The sequence below is a fragment of the Macrobrachium rosenbergii genome, chromosome 41 (assembly GCF_040412425.1).
Source record: "Macrobrachium rosenbergii isolate ZJJX-2024 chromosome 41, ASM4041242v1, whole genome shotgun sequence".
In the NCBI taxonomy this organism is placed as follows: Eukaryota; Metazoa; Arthropoda; class Malacostraca; order Decapoda; family Palaemonidae; genus Macrobrachium; species Macrobrachium rosenbergii.
Genome location: NC_089781.1, coordinates 50,912,503 through 50,934,464, shown reverse-complemented (window position 1 = coordinate 50,934,464; position 21,962 = coordinate 50,912,503). Strand labels below are relative to the sequence as shown.

At 41.4% G+C, this 21,962-nt stretch overlaps 1 protein-coding gene across 1 annotated transcript in view; it reads left to right on the top strand.

Moving 5' to 3' along the window:
* The window catches only part of LOC136826859 (ras-related protein Rab-18-like), a 245,411-nt gene that overhangs the window by 87,567 nt on the left and 135,882 nt on the right, over positions 1-21,962 (top strand). The window contains exon 2 of the mRNA XM_067084352.1: positions 9,849-9,966. Within this exon, the coding sequence (XP_066940453.1) occupies positions 9,849-9,966 (118 nt within the window). The remainder of the gene's footprint in view (positions 1-9,848; positions 9,967-21,962) is intronic.

The window sequence follows — 21,962 nt, the reverse complement described above, 5'->3', positions numbered from 1 at the left end:
AAAGGGCTCTTACAACTTGTGGTGTTGACAATCTGGACCATAATCCAAGTGCCACAACTGCACAAACATCCTTCCATGGTACAGGCATATCTTTGTTTCAGCGTCCAAGCACTGATGAAAAGGGTGAGGACAGAAACTTGGCCCAAATCATCCAAAGTAGGACAAAGTAAAAAAAAGTACCTTCTCTTCCTGAATATTACAAAATGTACCTCCTGCTCACTTTAAACATGAGAATCCCCTCCCTCCATTCAGTGGAAGTGCAGGACACCAACAGGTTGTGCTTTCAAAGCATCTTTCTCTTGAGTAGGAGTGGCTTGAGAAAGTCAGTCTGTTGGACAGGAGTGAAAATGCTGTGTCCATATCTTGGGGAGCACATCACGCTTCTCAGAAGCGACAGGCCCCATTTGAAGTAAGGTTGTCATCAATGTTTGGACAAAATATGGATTAAATTTGGTAGAGGAAAAGACATGAGGACCAAAAGCCTCAGCCCTTCCCTTTTTCCATGCATTTAGCTGGTGTGACACGGTGTCTGCCTTTCATGGAAAGGGGAAGAAGTCTGCATGGCAAACATGGACTGTGTTTCAGTGTGCCACACCCACCTTCACCAAACTAAGTTCAACACCAGCAGCTGTAGAAGATGAAGACCTGCAAATTATTGAAGAGTTCGTGGTGTTAATGTACGACAGAAGCAGTTCATATAAAAATGTAAATGAGGCTAGTTTTGATCTCTTTGCAAGAAAGCAAAGAGCTTATAATTACATTCCCCCTACAAGGGCTGCTCTTAGAGAGCATTGCAAGAGAGCTGCCTTTCAAGCAGGGCACATTTGGTGCCAGTCTTTAGTATGTCATCCAGTTTTGCCCAGTCCAAGACACTGGCGATGGCAACAGATTGATGGCACCTGGTTTCCGTATTGGACAGATTTGCCAATAGTAGCAAAATCTTGCCAAGAACTGAATAAGTGTGGCTGCAAAAAGGAATGCCATGGCAGGTGCAAGTGCTACAAATCTGGACTTAGCTGCACAGCTGTCTGCAGCTGCAGTTGCTAAAACTAAGTGATACACAAAACATATTGGTTTCTCTCAGAAGATACATTATCTTTGGTGGCCATTTTGGAAATATGGTGTTCATATGGTGGCCATATTGGAAAGGTGGGTTCACTTTATCTCTTCATGACAGTAAGAATGCCAAAATACAAATTCTCAATCATTACATGGACAGTATACAACTTTCATAGGCTTATGAAATGAAAATATTTGAAATATACTTACAGCAAATTTGCCACCATTTTGGAGAAGTGTCAGGCATCTTGGAAATAGCCAAATATTGAGGTGGCCGGAGGTTGATTTTGATTTATGGGGATAATAAGAGTTCTCATGCCAAATCTGTTGCTTGTATCACCATTTGCACTTTTTTCCCATTATCTCGCTCCACTACAATATACAGTATAGAGCTGCCCTTGACCAAGTCCTTCAGTTGAAGGAAGTAGATCTCTCACCCCCTTGAGGGATCTTTATATAGTACTTCTGAGAAGTTTTGAACAGTCTTGTCCACCCGGGAAAATCTAGCCCCCAAGTGGGTTGCAACTCTCATCTTAAGGAGCCTAGCTTGTGTGCTATAATAGCTGTTGGAAGGGTCGTCAGACAGAGTTCTGACTCTATGACTTTTTTTCTTTGCTTATCCTAGTGTCAGCAAAGAAAGTAGACGAGCTTTATGGCCTTTGATGCTAAGCACTCTAGGGGAAGGGGATCGGTTACGCTCGAGTTGATCCCAGAATTCATAACTGAGACTCAGAATCCGTAGGTCCCTAACGCTGGATTTGAGTCCTTTTTGATCCCTTCCTGATGGACCTTCTAGGTAAGAAGGGAACGAGACACTACTTTGTTCAATTAGAGTGGTGCGGTACTACCTTAAGAGAACTCAGCATCTCTAGCCTGATTATCGATGCCTCTTCTTTAGTACCGACTTGGCCAAGAAAGAGGTGTCCAAGGGCACATCCTCTTTTGAGCTTCATGAGACAGCAACAGACTTGCTCTTTGTCTGAGAGGTAGACAGGAGTTGGGTCTGGATGAGAGATCACAAAGTTAGGGGCATAGCTCCATTCCTTGCACTCCGGAAGAACCTGTGGTTTTTAGCAGGTGATACAGGCGTGTATGTGGTCACGCCAGACGGCATTTACCTTGTATTATCTTCTTGACTTGCCCATGAATCTTTGAACATGCTTTTCCTTGGATCTTGTGCTGGCTGCCCAGCAAGTTGTGTGGCTCATCCAGCTCCCTTAGGGAACACATTCATCTCATTAAAGGTGTTCAGTAACATGAGAGGTGAGTGAGTGACTGGTCTCTTCCCTTCTCTCTTTTACATGTCTCTCTCTTAAGACAGGGAAACAGGCAGCAAGCTGCCACATGCTGGATGGACGAGTATGCTGGTGACTACATGACGAGAGCATCCTGTCCTTCATCTTGTGTAGATGGTTTGGATGCATGTGCCCCCTCTCTATATCTCTCTAGACAAGGGGAGAGGGATAGACAATAAAACAAAACCATTGGTATTTTTAGCAAGTTTTATTATCTCCGACACCTGGGTTCTTCTGAGCCTTTTTCAAAGTAATAACACAACTCAGTACTGTACTTTGTCTAGCAGTTGCAACATCCCATATGTCCAGCAAGCAAGAGGTGCGGGATTCCTTCCTCAGCTCTTCCAGACCTGGAAGGTATTCCCAAGTGGGTAGAGCCAACCAGTCTGTTCAGAGATATACTGTACTCAGACTCCGCCCTCCGAAGGGTAAAGACCAAAGGTATTTGTGTAGGAACAAATAGCAAATTTTGTACATGCAACTTACCCGTCAGATATATACTTAGCTATAGTCTCCGGCGTTCCGACAGAATTTCAAAACTCGCGGCACACGCACAGGTAGGTCAGGTGATCAACCATACCGCCGCTGGGTGGCGGGAATAGGAACCATTCCCGTTTTCTAATCAGATTTTCTCTGTCGCTGGTTCCGGCAACATCTGTTGTTGGTTCCTCCTGCTTTGATTTTCGTTTCTCGCTTGCTGAGGATCTGTTTTGGCCTGATTTTTGGTGACGTATTGGATCTTTGGTTTGGCATACGCTATTGTGGACTGTTTTTGGATTTGCTTTTGGATTGTTCATTAAGATGTCTGATGTTAATGTTTCGCCTGTGTTCCGTGTGTGTGCTAGGCAAGAGTGTAAGGTGAGGTTGCCGGAAGCTTCGGTAGACCCTCACACTGTATGTATGAGGTTTAGGGGGAATGATTGTTCTTCGGACAATAGGTGCAAGGAGTGTGAGAAATTGTCTGATCAAGAATGGAAGGTTTTGACTTCTTATTTGAAGAAGCTTGAAAAGGATAGAGTTAGGAAGGCTTCCTCCAGAAGCTCGAGTAGGTCTCGCTCTGCTGAGCACGAGTAGAGATTAACATAGCAGACTCTCCTAATCCTTTGGTTTCAGCCCCTTCTCCCTTCATCGAACCTGTGGATTCGTCCTCTGAAATGGCTGCGATGAAGGCGGAACTTCTTCGTATGAAATCAGTTGCAATGCGTGCGATGAAGGAAGGTAAGAGTGACAGTGATATGTGCAGTGTCCCCAGTGTAGTGGAGGGGGCGTCTGATCGGCTCCGCATTGCTCCTAGGCCTAGACCTCTTCCAAACTCCCAGGACCAGTGGAGGAGGAATGTCGAAAGCCGCAGGGAGGATGTAGAGCATCCCCAACGATCAGGCGTCCCTTCGGCAGATCCTGTAGTTGTTTCCCAGGCTGCCTTGGATCGCCATAGAAAAGGCATCCTGAAGAAGTGTTTCTCGTCGTCTGACGCGTCTTCTCCGAGGCGTGGTTGGAGTTCGGCTGAGGAGTCGCGCCCTCTGAAGAGATCCTGGAAGGCTCCTAGAGTAGAGCTTTTGGACTCGAGCCCTGAGCGCTTCCCGGAGGATTCTCCTATTGTCAGGAAGAGAGCTCGTAGATCCCCCCCTCCTCTCAGCAGGAGTGAAGGATTCCACGAAGAAGATTTTGATCGGCCTCCAGGAGCAGTTATCGGCACTTGTTGGATCTCTTGCTCAGGACTCCTCTTGTAGGAAGGATGACTTTCTTCCTGTCAAGAGTTCCAGGAAACAACTCTCTTCTCCCAGCAAGATCTACCTAGTCGCTCTTCTCCTGCCAAGCTTCCTTCTTCTAGCAAGTTTTCTTCGTCTCTCGTAGACGCTCTTCGCGAACAGGCGCCAGTCTCCCAGCAGGCGCACTTCTTCCAAGCGCTCGTCATCGGAGAGAAGCGCCTCTCCTTCCAGGCGCCTTCCTGGCGCCTCGCAGTACTTCTCCTTTGGACAGGCGCTCCGTCGTCTTCCAAGCTCCTTCTTCCGGCAGGCGCCGCTCTCCTACCAAGCGCCTCTCCAGCCCTCGCGGTCTTCTTAGGGCCTCCTCTCCTGGAAGGCTCTCATCTGTGGACAGGACCCCTCTCCTGTCAGGCGCCCGTCCGTGTCAGGCGCCATTCTCCTGGTAGGCGCTCTTCGTTGACAGGAGTGCTTCTCCTTCCAGGCTCGCTTCTTCCTGATAGGCGCTCTTCTTCTCTTAAGCCTTCCTCTCCGCCTGCTGCTTTGGAGGAGGTTTCAGAGAGGATTCTCCCTAAGGACGCTGGAGTTTTCGGATTACAAGCGGTTGGCTTCGGTTCTGATTCAGGAGTTTGGAGATTCTCTTTGTCATGCTGCCCCTCCTTCTCCGGGATCTTTGTGGGACAGCACCAAGTCAGCTAGACCCTCTTCTCTTTGTCAAGATGCACCCTACGATTTCCATGAGGAAGGCCTTTAAAGGAGTCGGGAGTGGATGCAATCTAGGAAGGATGCAAGCAAGACGGTTTTCTCTTTCCTCCTTTGAAACTTTTGGGAAAATCAGGGATGTGGTATGAGACCAAGGAGCCTATGGGGTTGGGGCTCCCCATCAGCTGACGCAGATTTCTCTAATCTGGTAGACTCCTCCAGGAGACTTTCTCTTTCTTCAGCCAAGGCTACTTGGGGAATGAGCGAAATGGACCATCTCCTCAAGGGTCTTTTTAGAGTTGTGGAAGTCTTCAACTTTATGGAGTCTTTGGCCAACAGGACTCGGGATTCTTGAATTCCTGTGTATGGATGACTTCAGTGAGTGTTTTGTCTTGTTTGGACAAAGCAGTGAGGGACGGTTCATGGAAGTCGCTGCCTTATTCGGAGCTGGTATTCTGAAGAAGAGGTCTGTATTCAGCTCTTTCCTCTCACGAAGTCTGTGTCTCCTCTTCAGAGATCCTCTCTTCTGTTTGCTCCTTTTCTCCTCACCTTTTCCTCAAAATTTGGTGAAGGAGATTTCTCGTTCTTTATCTGAAAAGGCTTCACAGGATCTTTTGGCCCAGTCATCGAAGAGGATCAGACCTGCCGTCCCTTTTAAGCCAAGAAGGAGAAGGCCCCTTTCAGGAGCCCTTTTTCGAGGTGGTCCTTCGTCCAGATCCTCCTTCAGGAGCAAAGACCTGAGAGAAGAGGAAGGTCTTCCTCTCGTCCTTTCAAAAGGACCAAATGAGCAACGAGTACTCCAGACGACAGTGGGTGCCAGACTGTTACAATTCGCTGAGGTCTGGGCACAGAGAGGGGCGGACGACTGGTCCCTCTCCATTCTAAGAAGAGGCTACCTTATCCCCTTCAGGGTAAGTCCTCCTTTAACATCAACTCCCAGGGAGTTATCCGCCAGCTACAGGGATCCCATCAAGAATCAGGCTCTTTTTCTAGCAGTGGAACAAATGCTAGAAAAGGAAGCAATAGAACCGGTTCAAGACCTCCATTCCCCGGGTTTTACAATCGTCTTTTTCTGGTTCCGAAATCCTCGGGGGGTTGGAGACCGGTTCTGGATGTAAGCGCCCTGAATTTCTTTGTGATCAAGACGAAGTTCAAAATGGAAACTACCTCTTCGGTTCTTGCAGCTCTTCGTCCAGGGGATTGGATGGTCTCCCTGGACCTGCAGGACGCTTACTTCCACATTCCCATTCATCCCTCGTCAAGAAAATTCCTGAGGTTCGTGATTGGGAAAAGTTTTTCAATTCAGGTCCCTGTGCTTCGGTCTTTCGACAGCCCCACAAGTGTTCACGGGCATCTTAAGGAATGTGGCACGCTGGCTTCACTTAGAGGGAGTGAGGATATCAATGTATCTCGACGATTGGCTGATCCGGCTCTATCAAGGAAAGTTGTCTGGAGTACTTGTCTATCACCCTAAATCTGACTCAGTCCCTTGGACTATTAGTAAATCTACAGAAATCCCAGGTTGTTCCGCAGCAGAGCATTGTTTACCTGGGGATTCTGATGGATTCTCAGGATTTTCTAGCCTTTCCATCCCAGGAGAGAATAGATCGCTGCATAGAAAAGGTGACAGTCTTTCTAAGGAGAAAACATTGTTCGAGGAGTGGATGAGTCTGCTGGGGACCATTTCCTCGCTGGAACAGTTCGTCTCTTTGGGAAAACTTCATCTGAGACCTCTTCAGTTCTACCTAAAGGAGAATCTGGGACCAGAAGTCTCAGGACTTAGCAACTTTGTTCCAAATTTCGGACAAGATAAAAGAGGATCTCAACTGGTGGTTAGACCCCTCAAAAAATTATGCAAAAGGACTGTCTCTTCAGTTACCGAGCCCTACCCTAGTGTTGTTCTCAGACGCCTCGGAGTCGGGATGGGGGCAACATTAGGGTCTCGGAGAAGTGTCAGGCACCTGGGTTGGAGACCAGGTGAACTGGCACATCAACAAGAAAGAGCTGACAGCGGTATCTTTGGCTCTCATCAAGTTCGGTTCCTTGTCTCAGGACAAGTAGTCCAAGTGAACTCAGACAACACTACTGCCCTGGCTTATATAAGGAAACAGGGAGGAACACACTCCTTCTCCCTTTACGAAACAGCAAAAACGTTGCTGTTATGGGCTCAGGAGAGGAAGATCAGACTCCTCACCAGATTTGTACAGGAGAGAGGAATGTGAGGGCCGACCTTCTCAGCAGGAAGGATCAGGTCCTTCCCACAGAGTGGACTCTCCATTCAGAAGTCTGCGAAAGACTGTGGAACCTGTGGGGAAGGCCGAATATCGACCTCTTTGCAACCCACTGGAATGCAAGGCTGAAAACTACTGCTCTCCGATATCGGACCCGAGAGCGGTTGCAAGACAGTCTTCTCCTAGATTGGACAGGATTAGAGCGGGTATGCTTTTCCCCATTCAAGATCCTGGGAGAAGTGGTAAGAAAGTTTGCGTCTCGTCGGAAGGCGCACAGACTGACACTGGTAGCTCCGTTTTTGGCCAGCTCAAGATTGGTTCACAGAGGTACTGGAATGGATAGTAGATTTTCCAAGATCGCTTCCTCACAGGAACGATCTTCTCAAACAGCCCCACTTCAACAGATTCCACAAGAATCTCCCCGCTCTCAGTCTAACTGCCTTCAGACTATCGAAGGTCTGGTCAGAGCGGAGGGTTTTTCGCACAAAGCTGCGAAGGCTATTGCAAGAGCCAGGAGATCCTCAACCCTTCGCGTCTACCAGTCGAAGTGGGAGGTCTTTAGAAGATGGTGCAGGACCAATAAGATATCCTCTTCCAGTACCTCTGTGACAAATATTGCTGATTTCCTTATCTTCCTGAGGGAACATTGCAAACTCGCTGTATCCACAATTAAAGGATACAGGAGTATGTTATCTTCAGTTTTCAGACACAGAGATCTGAATATCTCGGAAAACAGAGACCTTCATGACCTTATAAGGTCTTTTGAAACGTCAAAATTCATGTCTTCAAAACCTCCCAGTTGGAATCTAGACATAGTCTTAAAATTCTTAATGTCTAAAAAATTCGAACCTCCTCATCAAGCTTCCTTCAGGGATCTCACCAGGAAGTCACTTTTCCTCTTTGCCCTTGCCTCAGCTAAGAGAATAAGTGAAATACAAGCCTTAGACGGCAAAGTTGGTTTTAAGGAAGGTTCGGCTATTTGCTCCTTTAAACCATTCTTCCTAGCGAAGAATGAGAACCCTTCTAAACCGTGGCCAAGAACCTTTGAATTAAAAGGTCTTTCTTCTGTGACAGGACATGAGTTGGAGAGGACTCTATGCCCTGTCAGGAGCCTTAAATTCTACTTAGAAAAGAAGAAATTACTGGGAGGATCGATTGAAAGTCTTTGGTGCTCTGTCAGGAATCCTTCACGAGCGATCTCAAAGAATGCGCTGTCCTTTTTATTAAGGACGTCATCAAGGAAGCGCAAATCTCATGTGAGGATGAGCACTTTAAGCTCCTTAGAGTGAAAGCACACGAAGTGAGAGCCATTGCTACATCCTTGGCTTTTCACAAGACGTTGTCTCTCCAGTCTATTATAGAGGCAACTTATTGGAGGTGTAATTCAACGTTCGCATCTCATTACTTACGAGATATTAGAGTAACTTATGATAAGTGCTTCTCTCTAGGAGCGTACGTATCTGTGGATTCGGTGCTGGGACAGGGAGCTGAATCCAATCCTATTTAGTTTAGTTAATTCAGTTTGTTTTTAAGGCTTGGTGGTGTGTGTTTTTTATGGTTGGTTGAAAGAGGGTGATGGAATTATGCTTCCCCTTTCAATTCTTATCACTAACAAGGTTTAGATTGGTCAGGTGGTCGGTTTTGGTTGTCATGCTCCTTGTATTTTGTATGGACACCTAGCTCTGTCATGTAAGAGGATAGCCCCCATTGATATGATTCAGGTGTAGGCTCGGTCATGTAAGTGGGTCAGCCCCCTTGACACGATCCATAACAGGCTCTGCCATGTTAGTGGGTCATTCCCCATTGGCACGATCCATAAGGGCTGTCAGTCACAGGTCACATCCTCGCTGAAGCTCCTGAGGCAAGCAGACTCATAGACAGTATCCATGAAGTCTTCTGCCCAATCAGGTAAGAACCATGGTTTTTGTTTATCCTACAACATATGTTGTTTCCCGTTTTTAGTTATTTTCTGTCTCTTGCCCTCCTCCAAGGGTGCCATTCAGCTAAGTATATATCTGACGGGTAAGTTGCATGTACAAAAATGATATTTTTATGATAAAATAAAGTTTTGTACATACTTACCCGGCAGATATATACGATGAATGGCCCGCCCAGCCTCCCCTCAGGAGACAGGTGGAAGAGAAAATCTGATTAGAAAACGGGAATGGTTCCTATTCCAGCCACCCAGCGGGGGTATGGTTGATCACCTGACCTACCTGTGCGTGTGCCGCGAGTTTTGAAATTCTGTCGGGAACGTCGGAGACTATAGCTAAGTATATATCTGCCGGGTAAGTATGTACAAAACTTTATTTTATCATAAAAATATCATTTTTTAAACTAATTTGTATTTTTCCTAACATACAAACCAGAAGGTCTTTACATTTAGAGCCCACCTCAGCCACCCCTCATTCTGACACCTGGGCCGAAAGGCAAAGTGGAATGCAGACTGATAAGAGGGCCAGGCTTCTCCCCTACTGTCAGCAGTTAACGACCCTGTCTGAAAGTTAAACAACCATTCCAGCTCGCATCCATAAGCTAAATCCCTATGTAAAGACCTTCAGGTTTGCATGTTAGGAAAAATACAAATTACTTTAAAATTTTGCCATATTGTATTGTATGGTATTGCTGTTTTATATTTATGTTTTTATTTTTACAGAATTGGTATGAAGTTTTTTTATGGGTTATTCAGATTTCAAATAGTAATGATTAGTTGTCGTTACTCTGCTTTGGTATATTGCCCTGTATCACATTATTTATTAAAAAAGATAGGAAAATAATTCATGCTGCTTTGAATGTTATGGCAGTTGAGCCATGGATGAAGTTAGAAATTTTATTAAACTTGATTTTTCTATTTTCAGTTTACTTCTACGATTCACAGATGATACATTTGATCCTGAGCAAAGTGCAACAATTGGCGTTGATTTCAAGGTGAAAACCATTACAGTTGATGGTAATTGTACCAAGCTAGCAATTTGGGTAAGTATTCTTCAGTGCAGTGCTGTAAGTTCCTAATTTAACATTATCTGTCAAAACTCAAAATAAGCAAATTTTTAAAAAATGAAACGTAACTCTTTATTATGATAGCTGTAGTTCCCGCATCAGGTAGGAGTATGAGTGCGATTGTGTCAAAGCTAAAAAATTAATAGGGTAGTTCAGACTGAATTGTCTATGACCCATCTCTTTTGGGTGATCTGAGCATCTGTTGTAAACCATATAGTGTTTTCTCGGTCATCAGCCTGCAAGGACGTATTAAGAGTTTTGTTTATGTTTATTGCTGATTGAGTTGTTTCCCAGATTTTGGGTTTGATTTTTCTTGGATTTTTCCGTTATTGAGGATGTAATCCAAAGAGAATAAAGACAAATTGTATGGGGTCTGTAAGGTAAGAGGGTGTAATTCCCAGCTTCATTATTCAGTTTTTGATGGTCACGGCGTACGTGTTAAATGTAGGAACAAGGATTGTTCTTTGAACGATCTATGTGGTCAGTGTGTTGATTGGTCAGGTAAAATAATGAATTTTTATTTAAGTAACTTACCCAGTAATTACATTGCTGTAGTTTTTTTACTCTTTGGCAGTTTGAATTTTCAAAATTCGCGGCAATACTCTACAGTACTTTGTACGTCCGAGTCGGTGACTAGGCCCCGCCCACTTCCTGGGAAGGAGAGAAACAACCCTTGAAAAGTGCTTAAATTTGTTTTCTGTCTTATAGCTCACATGGTTGTAGGAACGCAGCTTGGTTTTTGGAGTTCTTCTTGTTAGCTTCCCTTTTCAGTGAAGTATTTTGTTTTGATTGCTTTCAGCACTGTTTATTTTGTTGATACCAACTGAAATTGACTTTTTATAACCGATTTTGACTTCTGTCTGATTTTGATTACTGGTTGTGATTTTTGTGTCGACCGGCTTTTTCTCTTAGCGGGATTTGCCGATCGGCCTTTGAATAGTTCAGTAGTTTCTTATGAAGATCACTGTTAGGCAAGCTAATTTTTTCCTTAGTGTTTTCTGGGAATATTTTCTCAGTTAGTACAGTAAACCCCCCACATTTGCGTTCTCCCGATTCTCAGACACCGATTCGCGGATTTCTCTATGGAACATACGTATATACACATTATTTGCGGAAAATTCGCCCGTTTGCAGTATTTTCACTAATTACTGTATTTTCATATTGTTTTCATGACTAAATACACATTTTGTGATAAAACTATTAAAATAATAGGGTATAAGAATTTTTAGAGGGTTTTTTGTGTTTGAATATCAAAATAGGCAGCCCTAAGTGTTTTTAGAGGGGTTTTAAGTATTCGTGGATTTTAGCTATTTGTGGGGGGGCCGGTGCTGTATGCTTTCCCCATGAATACATGTGGTTTACTGTATTAACTTTCATAACTTTTATAACATTTTGTCTAGTTTTTTTATTATGTCAGACTACCTCATCCAGTTTTTGGTACTGTAACATTTTGTCTAGTTTTTTTATTATGTCAGACCAGCTCATCCAGTTTTCGGTACTGCAGCAAAGGCTGCAATACCAGGTTAACAAAAGCTTCATATGACGCTGATACCATTTATTCTTCTCGCAGAAGTCAGGTCTGTTCAATCAATCTAACTTGTAATGAGTGTGTAGGTTGGGATGAGAAGACACGGAAAAACTTAGCTTCTCATCTTTCTAAACTAGAAAGAGATAGAAAGAGGAAAGCAGCCGCCAGAGCCGATAGTAAGGGTTTAGATATTAGCTCAACTCCCAAACCAGTGAGTATGGATGTACCCATTGTTACCTCTCCTGTTTCTAATGTGTCGTTTGCTCAGAGTTCCCCGCTCCTCCCTCATCTGGCTCCCTCACTCCCAAACCGGATCGCTTCGCCAGTCTTGAGAGCAAGTGTGACCCGAAGTTTGGTCTAATGGTAAGTACAGTGACACAGCTCAGTGAATCAGTGCGCTTCTTGATAAATAAATTCAGTGATAAACGTGCCAGTGAAGTGGATGTGGAGGAGGTGGCTACCCGTCCTGCTGACTCTCCTAGGCAAAGGAGGAAATATACTGGAGGCCCAGTGGAGGTTGGTGGGGGCTATACACAGGGAGTCACCCCCTCAGTCGAGCCTGATGCATCCCAGCCTGCGACAGAAGGCCATTGGAAAGAGTTCTCAGATGTCCACCATCTCTCCTTGAGCCCAGGAACTCCCAGCCCAGATTTGAGGCACCAGTGGCATTTCTCAAAGAAGTCTTGCCCCTCAAAGAGGCATTCTTCTGCTTGGGAACAATCTCCCATCCCCTGCAATAGGCTTAAAGAGCATCCCTGAAGCCCCCAAGCCTTGCAGATTCTGGGGTAGCCCCAAACAACTTCCTCACGCTCAACGGTCTCCTGACCGCCAGTATCTGGCGCCCAGGTACCATTCTTCGTCATTGAAGCATCCTGTAGCACCCAAGCATCGTTTGGCTCCTGAACTTCTGTTATCCCAGTAGCACCCATCAGCTGGGCGCCCAGTTCCAACTGTCTGCTCGGCACCAACTCCGGCTACACGTATGGCACCGGTTCTTTCTCATCAAGTTTCTTATTTGACAGAAGAGGAGTTAGACCCTTCTCTTGAACCAATTCAGCGCCAGCTGAATAGTATTTTAGACCTTTTTAAGGGGATCGGCTGCCTAAAAAAACCCAATAATCTTTAAAAAATTCGATTTGCTGAAAAAAATTCTATGGCTTCGTATAGGGTTCAAGAATGTGTCCACGAAATATTATGCTAAAATTTGCCGTATTTCTCTAGTTATGGCCTAAAATGTAACAATAACTATATACCCATAAAACACCAGTAGCGCAAATGATTTAGTCTGGTATAGTTTTTGCGATATATATTCGAAAACTTCCTTTGAAATGAAATGTATAATGTCATTAATATCCTACTCGGCACCTTTTTAGTTATTCCTAGCCATGACAACGCACACGTCATACCATGACGCGCCGACTGTGGCAGAGTTGCCTATAAACTTCCAAGCTAGAAGGACACGTTTTCATGCTCGCTAGCCTTGACTGAACTCTGTATTTTCTGCTGTGTTTTGTTTTTCACCGTGCCTAAAAGGTCCAAGAGTTCACTTCATGCTTCTAGAATGCGGAAAAGCCAAGTGGAAAAGTCCAGGCGAAGTAGAAGAAAGAGTTCAAGAAATTAGTACCACAGAGGGGAATGGAGCGACGGAGAGAGAGAGCTGTCGCCCATCAAACGGCGCAGGCAGCGATCTCTGCTGACCAGAGACCAACCACATCCACCCTAAACGCCTCTTTATTTGTTCGTCACTACCAAAGGGCAAAGATATTTTAGAAAAAGAAAGCAGTAGCTCGGAGGCTGATATTATAGACGATCCTGAAAATAAAATGATCATAATAAGTGAAGCAAGACTTGATGAATTACTTGAATCACGAATCCCTAATTGTGAATGTAAAGTAATTCCCAGGATCTATTTGGCAAGGGATGGATTCGAGACACTAATAAAAAGTGTAGGCAACTATGATACCCTAGAGTAATACCTTGCAGCAAGATCAGACAGGGGGGGACCAGGAACCTAAAATTTATAAGAATGTGTCTTAGGCACATAAATAATCAATTAATATTCTTATTTATAATCATTTTGCATTAATTAATACCCAAAAATAAAAATTAAAACCATAGAATTAATTGTAACACAGTCTTTGAAGTCCCTTTTACTTTTTTATGTAACTAAAACTTTGAAGGCCCGTTTCTCAAAACATAAGTTTTTCGCCTTTAAAATGCATCTCCTCCCTTAGTATTGGACCAATCTAAATGAAATTTTAAATATAACATGGGGAAACATGGTAGATTAAAACAAAGCCGGGGATTTTTAATATTTTGAGTTTCTGATTTTTGGCAATTTTTTTTCTGTAATTTTTCCGGGAAAATTTCATAAAAAAAAAAAATTCATATCTCGAAAAATAATTGAAAAATCAAAAATCCCCGGCTTTGTATCGAAGGTCCATATGTGTTTTATACGTAGTTCAAATCTCATCCCTTAAAACCAAAAATTAAAATGAAACTGGCCGATCATTTTGGGGATTCCGACTTTTTAACAACAGGTTGTTGATATATAGGGGTTTGTTAAAGGATATTGTGTGGAACTTTCTGGGGAAAAAAATTTTTGTTCAGTGACCTTAGGTTTTGTGATGCCAGAGCATTTTTCGGCCAAAATGGCCATTTTCAAAATGCATCTCCTCCTTTGCTTTTTGGTTTTAAGGGATGAGATTTGAACCACGTATAAAACACATATGGACCTTGATACAAAGCTGGGATTTTGATTTTTCAATTATTTTTCGAGATATGAATTTTTTTTTTAATGAAATTTTCCCGGAAAAATTACAGAAAAAAAAATTGCCAAAAATCAGAAACTCAAAATATTAAAAATCCCCGGCTTTGTTTTAATCTACCATGTTTCCCCATGTTATATTTAAAATTTCATTTAGATTGGTCCAATACTAAGGGAGGAGATGCATTTTAAAGGCGAAAAACTTATGTTTTGAGAAATGGGCCTTCAAAGTTTTAGTTACATAAAAAAAGTAAAAGGGACTTCAAAGACTGTGTTACAATTAATTCTATGGTTTTAATTTTTATTTTTGGGTATTAGTTAATGCAAAATGATTATAAATAAGAATATTAATTGATTATTTATGTGCCTAAGACACATTCTTATAAATTTTAGGTTCCTGGTCCCCCCCTGTCTGATCTTGCTGCAAGGTATTACTCTAGGGTATCATAGTTGCCTACACTTTTTTATTAGTGTCTCGAATCTATCCCTTGCCAAATGGATCCTGGGAATTACTTTACATTCACAATTAGGGATTCGTGATTCAAGTAATTCATCAAGTCTTGCTTCACTTATTATGATCATTTTATTTTCAGGATCGTCTGTAATATCAGCCTCCGAGCTACTGCTTTCTTTTTTTCTAAAATATCTTTTGCCCTTTGGTAGTGAAACAAATGAAAAGGCGTTTAAAGGGTGGATGTGGTTGGTCTCTGGTCAGCAGAGATCGCTGCCTTTTTTTCATTCTTGATGGGCGACAGCTTTCTCTCTCTCCGTAATCCATTCCCCTCTATGGCACTAATTTCTTGAACTCTTTCTTCTACTTCTCTCGCTTGGACTTTTCCACTTGGCTTTTCCGCATTCTAGAAGCATGAAGTGAACTCTTGGACCTTTTAGGCACGGTGAAAACAAAACACCGCAGAAAATACAGAGTTCAGTCAAGGCTAGCGAGCATGAAAAACGTATCCTTCTAGCTTGGAAGTTTATAGGCAACTCTTTGAGCCACAGTCGGGCGTCATGGTATGACGTGTGCGTTGTCATGGCTAGAATAACTAAAAAGGTGCCGAGTAGGATATTATTGACATTATACATTTCATTTCAAAGGAAGTTTTCTCTAATATATATCTGAAAAACTATACCAGACTAAATCATTTATGCTACTGGTGTTTTATGGGTATATAGTTATTGTTACATTTTAGGCCATAACTAGAGAAATACGGACAAATTTTAGCATAATATTTCGTGGACACATTCTTGAACCCTATATGAAGCCATAGAATTTTTTTCAGCAAATCGAATTTTTTAAAGATTATTGGGTTTTTTTAGGCGGCCGATCCCCTTAAGAAACCTCTTCCATCAAAGACTTCCACAAACCCTTCGACTTTGCAGCTACCATCGCATACGAAGAGGATTTGAACAAAAACAAATTACTAGAATTACTATAGCCATCTTTTCTGACATTGAAAAGGCATATGGTACTACATGGAGATATGCAGTATTAAAAACGTTACATAAAAACAGCATCCGTGGACATTTACCTAGGTTTATCCAAAACTTTTTGACAAATCATACTTTTCAAGTGAGAATTGATGATGTGTTGTCAAGTACATTTCCACTTGAAAATGGTGTTCCACAAGGACGCGTCCTTAGTGGCACACTTTACTTTAGCAATAAATATCAGTAATAATCTACCTATCAGAATTAAAAGTAACTTGTATATGGATGATTTTGCCATATATTATTCAGCATCTTGCATAAAACATGCAGAGCGAATCATTAATAAAACTATAATAAAATAGATGAATGGGCCTCATCTGTAGGCTTTATAGTATCCATACTTAAGACTCAAGTGGAAAAAATGTGAAGAAATAGATGTAAAAATCAGAAATCATTCCATACCAATTGACCAAACAGAAAAGTGCTTGGGATTAGTATTTGATACTCAATTGAACTGGAAAGCCCACATAACATACATGAAATCAAAATGTAAGAGAGCAGTAAGCCTAATTAAAAAAAAACTATTGAACACTACTTGGGGAGCCAATAGACATACCCTTCCTTTACTGTATAAAGTAACAGTGCTGTCTATCATTGATTATGAAAGCGAAATATATGGCTCGGCATCAGACGCAATGCTGAAATCGTTAGACCCAGTTCATAATGAAGGTTGTAGAATATGTTCAGGAGCTTTTTGATCATCACCAAAGTCATCTTTACAAGTTGAATGTGGTGATCTCTCTCTCTCTCTCTCTCTCTCTCTCTCTCTCTCTCTCTCTCTCTCTCTCTCTCTCTCTCTCTCTCTCTCTCTCTCTCTCAATTAGAGCTAGAAGATTGTTTGAGGCGCTAAATATAAATATACAAGTGCCTTTAATAGTAAAATCACCTCCTCCTTGGACAATGAATAAAATGAGAATTTGTGCACACCTGAAATATTTATCAAAAAGTTACTCATACACACCAGAACACCATAGACAACACACATTAGAGCATATAAGCCAAAAAGGTCCACATTACGCAATATATACAGATGAATATAAATCAGAGCATGGAGTAGTGTCCCAAGACAAAACGTATTGGTTCTCTCTTCCTAATAATGCTTCAATATTCATAGCAGAATTTTGTGCAATTGCATCTGCTATAAAAATAATTAAAAAAACATTCAATAATTTTGTGATTTTTAGTGACTCGAGAAGCGCTATAGAAGCCATTCAGAGTTACAAATAAAAAAATAGTATTGTACAACAAGTTACAAATTATTTCTCCATATGTTATATAATACTGTAATGGGAAAAATGTAGAAATATGTTGGAAAGGGATAAAGGAAAAGGAAATGAAGAGTCAGATAAAGCAGCCAAAGAAGCAACCCACATGACAAGATCAAATGTGAATATCCCTGTTACTGATTATGTAACACATAAAAATGGGTATCATAAATGAATGGCAATATACTGTATATGCAATGAAGAACCTGAAAATAATAAATTAGAACAAATAAAACCTAATGTTAAAAAATGGAGTTCATCATATCAGAGAGAGAGAGATACTTACAAGCAATTCTAACACGTCTCAGAATAGGCCATAGTTGTCTGACACATGGACACTTGATGAGCAACCCACATAGCCCAAGTGCTTAGAGCGCAAGTTGATGATAACAGTCGGATGTGTTATGTGAGTGTCCAAAGTATGACCAACAACAATTGTCAACTTTTGAAAATAAATCAATTGAGGAAATTTTGTCATAATCTTTTACATTTTCAGTCGTTCCAATTCTGTTGTTCATGAGGAAGTTTGGTTTAATTAATAAAATATAAAAATAAGTAAATAATAAAAGCACAAAAACCTGTATAGCATTTGTTGAATGAAAAATTTTTTATTTTCTGTTTAACTTGCTATGAATTTTAATATACCTTTTTAGTGTGGAAGCATGAGTAAACGTATTTCTTGTGCATATGTGTTGCATTGTGAGAACATGTGCCTATGTGCAGTTTTTAGTTTCATCTTAATTCGCTCATCATTGTACTGAATGATGTATTGGGTCCCAGTGCTTGACCTAAGGCCTAGACCTGGTATTTTATTCTAATCCTTCGGGCCAGCTGTATGAGAGCTGAAAATCAGCTCAGTGGTCTGGTTAAACTACTTTAATACTACTACTGCAGCTATCATCGGAAGAAGAGGAGACAGTACAAGATTCCTCTCCGTCAGCATGTGTTGCCCTCCTGAAGCTTTTCCTGGTGGCATTCCCGGATTACTTCTCACTCGAGGCTCCTGCAGTGCCACAGTCAACCTTTTTAATGAATAACCTGTCTGAATTCTCCCAATTCCCGAGGATGGTTTTATCTTTGTCCGCCAGGAAGGCTCTGGAAGACGTGGACCTTTGACTTTCAGAGAAGAGGATTCAAAGGAAATTCTCTTCCTGCATTCCCCCTTCACACTTGTCTAAAAGACGTTACCAGTCTTATTCTACCAGAGAAGCTCTCTCTCTGGGAGTAGCTGCCTCCTACCAGGGGGATTTAGCTGTGTTGATAGATTCTGCACAAAGGTCTGCTTTTGCTCTTGCTAGAGTGATGTTTTCCGGGACGGAAATTGATCACTAATTGAAGAATCTCTTCAAGTCTTTGGAGGTGCTAAGTTTCCTTGACTGGTCAGTTGGAGCATTAACCAAGAAGGTACAGGATTTTTCTCAACTCTGAAGATGATCCTCAGATTGACTCAGCATGATCTACTACACAGACAGAGCTATTAGAGATGCTTCCCAGGAATTGACCTCCCTTTTCGCTGTGGGAATTTTAAAGAAAAGAGAGCTCTGGTGTTCTTTCACCTCAAAGAGTGTTACTGCCTCTCAAAGGTTAGCTCTTCCTTTCTCCCCCCTTGATCACCATCACCTTTTCCCACAAGCAGTGGTGAATAAGATTTCTCTAGAACTCCGGAAGAAATCTACCCATGACCTTTTGGCCCAATCCACTAAGCGCCCTAAGGATTGGTCCATTTTTTCTTTTAGATCATCCTTACCTCTTCAGAGACAACCCTTTCAAGGAGGAAGACAACATTCTCAGTCTAGACCTCAGGCTGGAGTCCATTTCTCCTCCCGAGCCATTAAGAAATCATCTTCTACACCTAAATCCAGTGTTGGAAAATGGAGTTCATCATATCAGAGAGAGAGACACAAGTAATTCTGACACGTCTTCGAATAGGCCATACTCGTTTGACACATGGACACTTGATGTGAACAGTCCATGTGGCCCTCCTCCCAAATGCGCAGATTACAAAGTGTTGATAACAGTCAAACATGTATTGTGTGAATGTCCAAAATATAACCTACAGCGATTATAAAATTTTGGAAATAGGTCAGTGAAGGAAATTTTGTCAGCATCTCGTACATTTTCAGTAATACCAATTTTAATGTTCATGAGGAGCTGTGATTTAATTAATGAAATGTAAAAAGTAAATAATAGGAATACGAAACCCCTTGGGCGTCTAATGAATTTTAAAACAAATTGTAAAATTTACGTAATTTATTTTAAATTCTAATATACCTTTTTAGTGAGTATAATATGGAAACATGGGTATAAGTGTATTTATTGTGTGAGTGTATTCCAGTATAAGAGCGTATGCCTTTGTGCAATTTTTAATTTAATTTTCATTCATTCATCACCATACTGGATGACCTGTCTGGTCCCATTGCTAGGTCTCTAGCCTAGACCTGTCATTTCATCCAAATCCTTCAGACCAGCCCTGTGAGAGCTGATAGTCAGCTCAGTGGTCTGGTTAAACTGTTTTAATAATAATGCATCGAAGAAGTGAAGATTCAGTCTTCTATGCACCCTTGGGTGCCAGGCTCCAACTGTTTTGGGAGAGTTCGAGCACCAAAGAGGCAGAACCATGGATTGTAGAACTACTGAGGGAAGGGTACTCAATTCCTTTCAAGAAAAGCCACCCGTAGTCAACACGCCAATCCCTTTGACTGCATACTCTGCAGGTTCAGAGAAGTTTTTAGCCCTGTTGGAGGAGGTCTTAGCACTTCCCAAAAAAAACAAAAGGCAATAGAAGTAGTAGAAGACATCACGTCGATGGGTTTCTACAATGGGCTGTTTGTGGTCCCCAAATCAAGGGAGGATAGAGACCAGTCATCGATGTGAGCGCCCTGAGTGTTTTCATTGAGAAAACAAGATTCAAGATGGAAACAGACCAGTCAGTTCTTGCGTCCATCCGTCATGGGGATTGGATGATCTCCCTAGATATGCAAAACGTGTACAGTAATACTTCGATCTTACATGATTCGAGTTGCGCGAATTCACACACACGAACTTTTCACTGGAACCTAACTAATGGGCATACGCGATTTTTTCACAGACGCACGAATTTCTCGAGAAACCCTGCAGAAGTGGGTGTTAAATTTTTTAAGTAATTTACAAGTTTTCATGCTTTTATGTGTAAAATCTGTATGAAAAATACATTTCATTCTTTTATATGTAAAATCTGTATGAAAATGCATTTCATTCTTTTATGTGTAAAATCTGTATGAAAAATGCATTTCATGCTTCTATGTGTAAAATCTGTATGAAAAATGCATTTGATGTTTTAATGTGCAAAATCTCTGTGAAAAATGCATTTCATGCTTTCATGTGTAAAATCTCTATGAAAAACGCATTTCATGCTTTCATGTGTACAATCTGTATCGAAAATGTATTATTTTTATTTTTGTACATGCATAAATATGATGCAAAGGTAATTTCAGCACATTCAGTTAGTGTACTTTTACAAGATGTGATACCCATTTGCAAAGTTACTGCACTTTTCAAAGATGATACCCCTGCAGAAAATGCTTGTTTAATGTTTGAAGTACATTTATGAGTTTTCATGCTTTTAACTGTAAAATCGATATGGAAAATTTATATTTATATTTCTGTACATAAATATCATACAAGTATTATGTCCATTTGCAAAGTCTTTGTCACAAGGACTTTACATGACCTTGAGATGAGGTTGTTCAGTCGCGCTCATTTGATAAAATGAATTCTTTAATGTAATATCAGAGATGTAACTAAGAGTTGTATAAGTGTCATTCTTTGAAAATTACTCTGTTCACCTCGGAGAAAAGTGCTGGTGCAATCTGTATGTGCATGTAATTACAGCACGTTCAGTTGGTGTACTTTTACAAGATGTGATACCCTGCATTTTTCAAAGATGATACCCCTGTAGAAAGTGTGTATAATTTTTAAGTTTTCATGTTTTTAGGTGTAAAATCAGAATGGAAAATTTGTATTTATATATTTGCGCATAAATACGATACAAAAGCAGTACAGTTACTTTATTACTCTCTCTCTCTCTCTCTCTCTCTCTCTCTCTCTCTCTCTCTCTCTCTCTCTCTCTCTCTCTCTCTCTCTCTCTCTCTCATTCGTAGTTAGCGCTCAAACATACATTTACAACTTATTATTCTCTGTACGTCATTACCTGTACAGTATATAATTTTAAATTGATTGAATTTTACCTGTACTATACTACCTTCTACGAACATTATGTACATGTTTTCGATGTTTTATGGAATTGTACTTTTGTTGACTGTGACGTTTTGCCTAGTGACGCAAAGAAAACGGCTTTTACCTTAAGTGACAAAGAAAACGGCATCCCATGAATTAGGGGTAACATTAGTATACGTACGCACCTACTGTAAATGCGCTATTATGAAACTGTGCAGTACTAAATTTTTATGTCAACCATTTACTGTATTCTCTTTTTAAGGGTAATAAGCTAAATTTTAAATAAAATTACACTAACTTTAGTTCATTTAAAAGTTAGCTTAATACTTTGGGAGCATGATTAGGGTCATATTTAGTACTTAAACTCTGGAAATAAACATTTATTAGCATTTTTAAAGACCATGCCAAACTTACGCGAAAAATTCACCTTGCACGAGGGGCTCCGGAACCTAACCTCGCGTAATTTCGAGGTATGACTGTACTGTATTTTCACATCCCGATTCATCCGGCATCAAGAAACTTTTTGAGGTTTGTGTACCAGAACAAAGTATTTCAATTTAGAGCACTGTTTCAGCCTGTCGACAGCACCACAGGCCTTTATGAGAGTTCTCGCCCTCCTTGCAAAGTGGTTGCACCTAATAGGTATCAACATCCTTTTTCACTTGGACGATTGGCTGATTCGTTCACCAACAAAGCTACAATGTAT